This window comes from Mytilus californianus, unplaced genomic scaffold (genome assembly GCF_021869535.1).
Source record: "Mytilus californianus isolate M0D057914Y unplaced genomic scaffold, xbMytCali1.0.p SCAF_3, whole genome shotgun sequence".
Classification (NCBI taxonomy): Eukaryota; Metazoa; Mollusca; class Bivalvia; order Mytilida; family Mytilidae; genus Mytilus; species Mytilus californianus.
In genome coordinates, this window is record NW_026262679.1 from 52,752,892 (window position 1) to 52,763,045 (window position 10,154).

Consider the following 10,154-nt stretch of genomic DNA (forward strand, 5'->3'; position numbering starts at 1 on the left):
TTCTATGATATCTTTTTAATATATTAGATATCTTATTTAGTTTATATGATATCTCTATTAGTTTATAAATATCGTATTTAGTTAATGAGATATATCTATAAGTTTATAAGACATCTTTTTAATCCATGAACTATCTCAATTAGTTTGTAAGATATCTTTTTGAATATTTAAGATACCTTTTATTAAATAAAAGATATTTTATATACTTTATAAGATATCTTATTAAATTTATAAGATATCTGATTTAATTTATAAGATATTTGTTTTAGTTCATTGGATATATTATGTAGTTTACAAGATATCTAATTAATAATATTTTTAAATACAAAATATGTAAGATAAATTATATAGTTTATAAGATATCTGTTGAAATAATCAAGATGTATGTTGAACTAAATATGACATCTTGTAACTAGCTATATAAGATATATAATAAACTAAATACGATATCTTATCTAAAATATAAGATATCGCGATTAGTTTATAATAGATCGTTTTAACTTTATAAGATATCTTGTAAATGGAATAAATATAAAAACGGCTTGCCATAGTCTCTTTTTGCACTTAACAGGTTAATATGAAACATTTATTTTAGTGATGTGATTTAAATGGTCCTAACAATGAAAACTTTATAGAGCAGAACATTAAGAATTGTCAACACTTTCTATAAACCTGAATATCAATTTACACTGGATAATAATCATTTCAAATCCTAACAAAAGGTAAAACTCCTCCGCATTAATTTACATGTCAGCAAAAAACCAAAGTAAAGTGTTATAACCTCCCCAAAACCTGAATATCAATTTACGCTGGTTGATAATAATTTCCACTGCAAACAAAAGGTAGAACTCCTCCGCATTAATGTACATGTCAGCAAAAAAAAAAGAAAAAACCAAAGTGAATGGTTATAACTTCTCCACAAACACTGCGAAACGACAAATAAATATCTTCTTATTTTTATATCAAATAAATGTAGAAGAAATTGAAAGAACTATCTGCAAACAGTACTGAATTAGTAAGTATTTGATTTACCTACAATTCATAGATATATATATATATATATATAATTTGAACAGCTTTCATGCAACGAATTAATATAAATTTTTAATCAACTATGCAAAGATAAAGTCAGTGCAATATTCTATGTGGCAATGATTTAAAAAAAATGACAGTATTGATTAGTTTAGTTTAATCACATTTTATTTGCAAAATCTAAGCAAAATGGATGAAACACAAGAAAATAATACTGATGAAGTCTTCTCCATATCACAGTATCAGTATGTATACAATAATAATATTATGAGCATGCATATAAAACGAACAAATTCATTAGATATTATATGAACTATAAAATAATTGATATTATTTAATAAAAGGAAGTAAAGAAAAAAAAACAAATCATATTTTCTGTGTTGATGACCAAGTTTTTGATGACGATGATCTTCCATGCCAGTATCAATAACACTTTATGAAGATACTAGAAATCTGATTGACCTTTTAATAAAATCTTGAACATGTTTGAAAGTTGGGAAATTTTGTTCATTCGAAAGTTCAAAGTCTCCGCAAGTGAACAGTTTAGTATCTAACACAAAGTCTTCAGTAAGCCAATTATTAATTTAAGACGTATGTTTTCCCAAGCAAATAATATCGTGAGAATAACGTTTTTTTTTATTTCCCCTTTCCAGTATGTTTGTTTTAAACATGGATGTATTGTTATTTGTAAGTTATGATAACAGCACTTTATTTTCATTATTTTTTCATTTCATTGAAAGTATTCTATTAACTTTTACAAACATCTTCTCTGAAACTACTTTGCCATTGGCATCGAACTTGGCCACAATTACCTTTAGGGTATTTAGTTAATCAAATGTTTCTGATGATCCCGCCTTCCAGTCAAAATGACTGACATCGCTAAAAATAGAACATAGGGGGCAAAGGCCAGTATTGTATATAATGTATATTACCTTGAAAACTGTTATAAATAGAGAAATAACTGTCCATGTTATCAAGATTGTTAGTCGACTCCTTATAAGAGTTATTGCCCTTAATTGAAGATTTTCACCATTTTGTTTAGTATTTGTCTATTATCTTGAAAACTTTAATAGATAGAGAGAAATATTTAACTGCAAAATGACCAGCAAGACAAATCTACAAAAAAGTTGAATCGCCAAAATTTTCCGTCGACTCCTTACAGTAGTTACTGCCCTTTAACGACATTTTTTTTACACAGTTTTTGCTTTTGTGTAAAAACTACAGACAAGAGAGAAAAACGATAAAAGCAAACATAAAAAAAAACTCAAAAGATCATCATATAGATCAACGTAGCCGACATTGTCAGGAGAAACCTAATAGGATTCACTGCCCTCTAATGACGATTTTACCCAATTTTGTATTTTTGACAAAAACTATAGTAGAATTTCGAGAAAAAAGGTCTCTTCAGTGAGCTTATCAACCAAAAATGACGAAAGTATAGCCAAAGCCGGGCAAGGAATCAAATCTTTTCATGAGGGAAATACACCCTTAAATTAATCATATTTCCAAAATTTAGATACCACAATAACCGTATTTTCAGGCCAGTACTGTATTGGCTCCTGGGCATGAAATACCCTCGGGGACTAACAGTCCATCAGCATAGGTATCGATCCAGTGGTATTAATAACATTAATTGTACCAAGTGTACTTCACCAGATGTACATTTTGACAATAAAAGTCTTATTATCGATGCTGGAGGCAAAAATACTAAAAATTCAAAGCGTGAAAAAATAAAGATTTTATATATACCAAAAAAGGACGAAATTAATGCCAATAAACTCATCATAGATACCAGAAATAAAAGATTAAAAGTAAACAAGGTTGTTTACGAATGACGAATAAATACACGTTAGCGACACTTTCACAAATATCATTTATATATGTAAAATCATTATTCAATCGTCTACTGAAAATCATTTCTGCACTGAAACGAGTTGCTGGATGCGGTGAGTTAAATGTTTATTCAGGACGAGAACATGTTAATTTGATATGAAATTTATTATTAAAAAATGCAAAAGTCAAAGTAAAAATCTCAATTCTAACTAAATTTCAATTGGTTGTTAAATTTTCAAACCTATTTTCCTCTGTTTCTGTCTTTATATGATTAAAATCTTGAAATAACAGCAGAAGTGGGGAAGGGGAATTGTACAATATTACAGAAATTTTAGATTCAATGAAATGTTAATTTTGACGTATACAGCATATCAAATCCTCGGTTAAGAAACGGAATTAAATTTAACAGCGATGACAAATTTAGATTTACCTCATGTCAAAATGTAATATTACGCCCTATTTGCTAAAACAATAATTTGATTTATTATACTTCATTCCAAAATGTCACATTTTGATTGATTAAGGTAGATGGGGGGGGGGTTTCTAAATTAAAATCCATAGAATTTTTTAATAATTTGTCAAAATGTAGTTTATATCATGCTTTTTTTCAAAAATATAATAAAAAGTATGGGTCACCGGCCTTTTTTTCACGCTACAGGTTGTGAAAAAATTGTCAGATTTTGTATAGATTTACATGGAAAACCCAATTTTATGTGATAAAAAGAAAACTACACCATAGAATTTTAAGATAAAACATGAGAAGATAGCTCTAATAATATGCTTTCAGCGGATGGTTGTTATGTACAAGACGTCACAGTTTATTAGTGTTAATTTTAAATTTAATACAAAGTTATAACAGAACACTCAGTATAATAGATTAATTGACACATACCTGAGAGGATGATAAAGCAGATTGTTACCCCTCGAAAAGACATTGTCAACCTTGGCTTCGGGGCAGCTATGCTTTATTTATATAATATTCGTACGAAAACATATTAATTATCGCATACTGCTCTATTACAAAAAGTGCAATCATTCGGTAACAAGGATTAAGCCAATACAGTTCAAATTAAAGACTGAACAAGGTATTTGTATATCTATTTTCGATTGCTTAAGACAATTAACTATGAAAATAATTTGATTTGCCTACCTAAAAGTTTTTCGCCTTCGGCTTTTATACAGCCTTGGTTTTCAAATATTCGGCTTTGAGCGTTCCTGATGGATATGAATCCAGAAATAAGCGCTTTGTACGCATGCAATTTATAACGTGTTGTTTTCATTTATTCTATAGATTTAATATCCAATAGCTAAAATTGTAAAATATAATTTCTATTTTGTGTCGTATACAGTATTACCGAACCGTATTATATTTTTAACCAAACAGATACGGTCACACACTGCAGATTACCTGAAAAACGTGTCAGCAGATATTAGGTTATAAAAGAGCAACAGGACGGTTGTACTATGTGTGTGAGATACCAGAAGTGGTTTAACTCCATTTCAGAATCATGTTGCTTTCCTAAGTCATCAGTTGTATCAAAATAAAAACAATGCGATATGTTTGCTAATGAGAAAACTCTCCTTCAGTGACCACATGACGTAAAAGTAAGCATATATAGGTCACCGTACGGCCTTCAACAATGAACAAAAGCAATACCGCATAGCAAGCTATAAAAGGCAACGAATTCACAAATGTAAAACAATTAAAACGAGAAAACTTAAGGCCTGATTTATGTACAAAACAATAAAAAAAACAAGTGAAACTGTGAGCTAATGCTCACTGATGATACCCCCGGCCAAGTACTTGACGGTAAACAGGAAGTTGTTGAGTGATGAATCTGAAAACGCATCACACGGTATAGCTGACTTATATAAACCCTGAAACCAAATTTCAGAAATCCTTGTAGTGTGGTTCCTGAGAAAGATGCGACGAAAAATATTCATGGGACGGACGGACAGACAGAGGTAAAACAGTATACCCCCACTTTTTAAAGCGGGGGTATAAAAAATGATAATCAACAACAAACGTCAACCACTGAATTACATGCTTTGACTTTCGAAAGGCAAATACAGAATGTGGCTGGCTAAACATGTTTGTGTGCACCAAACCTTCCCTATTCTGGGAGAGTAGTGTAACAGCACAACATGAGAACAAACTATAAACATCAGTTGAAAAGGGCCTTTGTGATATCTTTATGTTTTTTTGTCATTTTGGGAATTTGGTGTTGATGGCTGATGTTTGACTGAAAGTTACCATAACATGTTTTGGTCGGTGAAATTAGGAGTCTGTATTAAATCTATACATATCTGTCTACTGAAAACTGTTTGATTGACTTCTAAATGTCTTTGATTTTCTCGTATCGTCTGTGATTGTTGTATATATTTGATATCTTCAGTCATAAAAGAACACATTTTTTTCTAAATTATACTGGTCTGTCTGATTCGGCATGGTAAAGTTGACATGAAGGGATTCCCGCAAAATATTCGACAAAAAATGGAACTTACAAAAGAGAGAAGAAAGATACCAAAGGGACATTCAAACTCATAAGTCGAAAATAAACTGACAACTTCATGGCAAAAAAAGAAAAAGACCAACAGACAAACAATAGTATACAAAAAACTAAAGAATTCCAAAATAATCAATGTATATATATACAAAACATATCTACATAAGCGTGTTAGATTTTAAATATTTTGTTTAGAAATCTAAAATGTTGATCCATAGGAAATAGTTTTAAAATTAATCATATCTTTATTAATCCAAAGACAATCATAACGCTTTTTTTTATTTTCAGAAATATGTTAGAGAATAAAGAAGGCGGGAAATAATGGAATGAAATCATCGACCTTAAACTTCCTAATTTATTTATAGTTCTTACAGTGAGTTATTGCCAACCAAAATTTAAAGTTAACAGATCACAACTATGGACCTGAAGTTATATGTAAATAAGTGCATATAACTCCGAATAAACAATCAAATATTTAAAACGACAAGTACTGTGTACGGAATATGTACTAGTACTTTCTATTTCATCGATGACTTTTCATTGATCACACGTAATTCAGTTTAAAAAAGATTAAACTACTCTTCAACTGATCTCTTCTGGGCACTTAAAATATGTACGTTTTTCAATATGAGAAGAAACTGAAAAGGGAGTAAACAGATAAAAACGTGACTTCGTAGCCATGCCTTATTTTAAATACGTGATTATTTCTTTCATGCTAATTCCCTTTGTAACATCCTTACAATGTGATATCGTACTTACGGAATCAACAGAAAGAAAGGTGAAGATAGCCAATTGTAAAAATATTGGATTAACGAAAGTTCCAACATTTCTTCCAAATGATATCAATATACTGGATCTTAGTGAGAACAATATTAAAAATCTCAGCAATTATGATTTTGAACGGTACAGAATATTGGAAAAATTGATCATAAAGAAAAACAAACTTCATCATATTGAAGAAAAGAGTTTCGTCGGATTAAATCGATTGAAATTTTTGGATATGTCAGAAAACAAATTGAATTTGTTGCATAGCTATACGTCGGAAAAATTTCTACCGTTGGTAAATTTAACAAACCTAGATATTCGACGTAACATAAAACAACCGTCTGATACCAACTTGTACCACTACCCCGATAACGCTTTTGCTGTTTTAGAACAGTTGAATTTCTTTGCATTAGACATGGCTCCAAATCCGAGTTTTGGTAAAGGATTTAGGATATTGAAAAAGTTGAAATCGTTGACTTTCGAACTTTGTTTTTTGAAATATCTTAACAAAAGTGTGTTTGAAAACTTTTCTTCGAACATAAATGAGTTAAATTTAACAGGATGTCGCTTACATTTAGTCCATGTAGAAAATGATATTCTTCTTCCTTTTCCAAAGATGACCAAGTTAAACCTAGAAGGAACTTGTATGCATCTAAAGCAGGCACTGAATATCTTATCTCCTTATAGTGGTAAGAGGTTTAAACTAATAAATTTCGGAGGATTGAGCTGTCCTGTATTCAATAATGAAAATAATAATTTCGTACTGACAATCACAAAAGAAATGATGCAATATCTGAAAACTATTTGTGTCGAATGGTTACATTTATCCGACAACGGGATAGTTGATTTTGAGAAAGATTCGTTACTGTCGTTTGATAGACCAGAATGTATAGAACATATTTTCTTCAAAGGAAACCGTTTCGCCTTTTCAAAGGGCAGACAAATGGATGAAATAAAAAGTTTTTTTCAAAACTCCAAAAACTTAAAAACCTTAGACTATTCATATATTCCAGTTCGATATGAACTGAGCAATAAAGACCTGGGTAGAAACGTTGTCCATGAGAAACAACAAAGTAAATCTTCTGAAGTCATTATTTTTCCTCGCTCCTTGGAAACTTTACTTCTAAGTAATGTGTTATGTTATGATTTTGAAAGACTTTTGTTAATTCCAGAAGGAAGCAATTTGACATACTTGGATCTTTCATTTGGTTTTTCGCTTATAGGAATTCTGTTTCAAAAGAACTCATCTCAGAAAATCGAAACATTGTTAATAGATGGTCATCCACATTCTACGTTTATAGATCAAGAAGAACTGATGAATAACGGAAAAATCAAAACTTTAAAGTGGAGAGATGCTAGTTTGTATATTCACATGTACCCTGATGATAAGCAATATTCTTCGATGATACAGTCAGTATTCAAGAAGTTAAAATACTTAGAAAACCTAGATATGTCAAAAAATTCCCTGTGGTTTTTACCTGAAAATTTATTACAAAGTATGAAATATCTTTCAGAATTACGTTTGTCTAAAAACTTATTTCATTTAGTTCCTCGACAAATCATGGATCTTTCAAACATAAAATTATTAGATTTTCGTCAAAATCTTTTAACAACATTGGATAAAAACACACGAATATGGGCAGATTCAATGAATCAAAAACAAGGGTTAAATGTTTTGATGGCAGATAATGCATTTGAATGTAAATGTGACAATTTGGACTTTATTGAATGGATAAATAAAACCAAAGTCAAGCTTGACAGTCGCTCGTATAAATGTACCCTTGTTAATGGTTCATTAATCACTGTACGAGAGGCCTACGAGAAGATGCATGATTTGTTTCTTCATTGTGAAAGTTCAATATGGCTTACCGTGGCCTCAACTTTGTTGTCCACGTGTTTCGTAACTGCTTTGTTATTTTTTATATATGGTAAACGATGGGAAATTTCTTTATTCTTTTACCGCCAATTCCGAAAAATTCTCAAAAAAAAATATTGCAGAAGCTTTACTTATGACGTTTTCGTTTCATATGGAGGAGACAGCGTACCTTGGATTAAAAATTATTTAGTTCCAAAATTAGAACACGAGTGGAAACTCAAAATTTGTTTCAAAGATCGTGACTTCTTACCAGGAGGTTCTTATTTCGATACAGAAGCAGAAAGTATAGAAAACAGTAGACATGTTATTTTTTTGCTTACTCCATCTTTTAAAGCGTCAGAAGATTACCTTTTTGCAGTTGAAAGAGTAAAACACGAGAAAAGGATACGTAATATAGAAAACATTATAGTTTTAGCAAAGGACATTTCATTGAAAAACATTCCAACAGAACTAACTTATATTTGGAACTATGTATCATTCATTCAGTGGACAGATGACACCGATGATATCGATATCATGTGGCAACAATTAAGGCTATGGATATGTCAGGATTTTATGTAAAATATCATTCCTAATATTCTTTTCTCTAATGGTTGTTGCCTGTTATCGATTTCTTGCATGAAGAGATATTTCTCGTGTCACACTGCACGGAGTGTGATACGAAAAAGTGATATGAAAATATGCGTTAATTTGATTGGCTTATTCAGCATCATGAGACGATATTACGACATTTCCATTGGCTATTCGTTAGGTCATTGATAACTTTCAAAGGTTAAGACGATGTACATTTCGTCCGTGGAAATGGACATATGTGATTTCTTCAATAATATACAAAACGCTGACACTTTTCACCTGAAAATTTTCATTCTGTAAAATTTTATTACATTCTGAAGCGTACAAAAAGTTTTAAAATGTCTGATGTTAAAGTTTTACATCGGAACAGGACATATGACGTCATATTGGTATGTGAAAAAGACTAGATCAACGATTCTGAAAGTGTTGACTATAAGAGAAATAGGTTTCACAACTTGTGAGAATTGGATATCGCTTGAAATCAACTCTCGTTATTTAATTTGAATAATAATAATAAACTCGCCGAAAGCTCGTTTATTATTATATTGCAATTAAATAACTCGAGTTGATAGATATAGAATCTACCACTGCATCGAGTGTGATACGATATTTATCCACTCGAGACAGTTAAATTTTCAAATTTAAAACGCGAGGCTCGCCGAGCGTTTTAAATATTTAAAATTTAACTGTCGAGAGTGGATAAATATCGTATTACACGAGATTTGGTGGTGGAATCTGTTTCTCTAATGATATTCAAACAATATGCAGGCAAACATATTCCGTCTATTCGAATGATCTGTAAAAACATGTGTTCTTTCTATGTGACGTCATCAGGCATGGTAGCCTTTTTTCATGCCGTCATAATAGGAAATTCAGAGGAAAGCAAGTAAATTCGACGTCATAATCTGATTTTAACCAATGAAGAACTGAGATCAAACGAACCACACGTTGATTAAATTTTTTTATACAATGGGTGCAGAAAAGGATAAATTGACGAAGAATTAAAGAAAAGGCGATATCCAATTCTCACTCGTTATGAAACCTTTAAATGTTTATAAAAATCATAGGTTTTTTTGTTAAGGGAAAGATTGTAATACTATCAAATAATTATCAAAATCTTGTAATAAATAATCTTGGCTTCATAATCTTCTTGATCAAACTTATGATTAAACTTATGTTATGAAATAATATGACAAATGGATCTTGCATTATTCGTGATTGTTCGATTAAATTATCCATTATATATTGGAATTCAGAACTCAAATTCCTGTTGGATAATATGTGTTTGTTATGTGTGACATGTATTTATTTAAACAATGAAGTGATATTATTTCATATTCATGAAATGATATTATTTGAAGTCTGTATGGAAGTTTAGCGGCCGATATTGGAGTTTCCAAAAGCCTTAATTTAGACAAATAAGTGCTTTTTTGGCTGATTCTTCAATGCGTTGTATCAGTGTATGTTTTTTTATTCCTGATTGTATGAATCGAAATGAAATGAATGCAACTATATAGAGTAACACTTTCCTTGGATATAAATGTTGCTTTTCTTTATTTCATCGGTTA

At 30.6% G+C, this 10,154-nt stretch overlaps 1 protein-coding gene across 2 annotated transcripts; it reads left to right on the top strand.

Annotated features, from left to right (window-relative positions):
- The first annotated feature begins 885 nt into the window (after nt 1-885).
- Nucleotides 886-9,731, top strand: LOC127734838 (toll-like receptor 1). Of its 2 annotated transcripts, none has more exons than XM_052244869.1 (2): nt 886-1,015; nt 5,661-9,731. In XM_052244869.1, the coding sequence occupies exon 2, from the start codon at nt 6,052-6,054 to the stop codon at nt 8,572-8,574; it is 2,523 nt and encodes an 840-aa protein (XP_052100829.1). In that variant the 5' UTR covers nt 886-1,015; nt 5,661-6,051; the 3' UTR covers nt 8,575-9,731. The 2 variants fall into 2 exon arrangements, with proteins under 2 accessions (XP_052100829.1, XP_052100828.1); XM_052244868.1 differs by lacking the exon at nt 886-1,015 and adding an exon at nt 3,729-3,950.
- The last annotated feature ends 423 nt before the right edge of the window (nt 9,732-10,154 follow it).

Excerpts from the sequence above, each read along its gene's own strand:
- LOC127734838 (XM_052244869.1), top strand. The coding sequence starts at position 6,052 with ATGCCTTATTTTAAATACGTGATTATTTCTTTCATGCTAATTCCCTTT.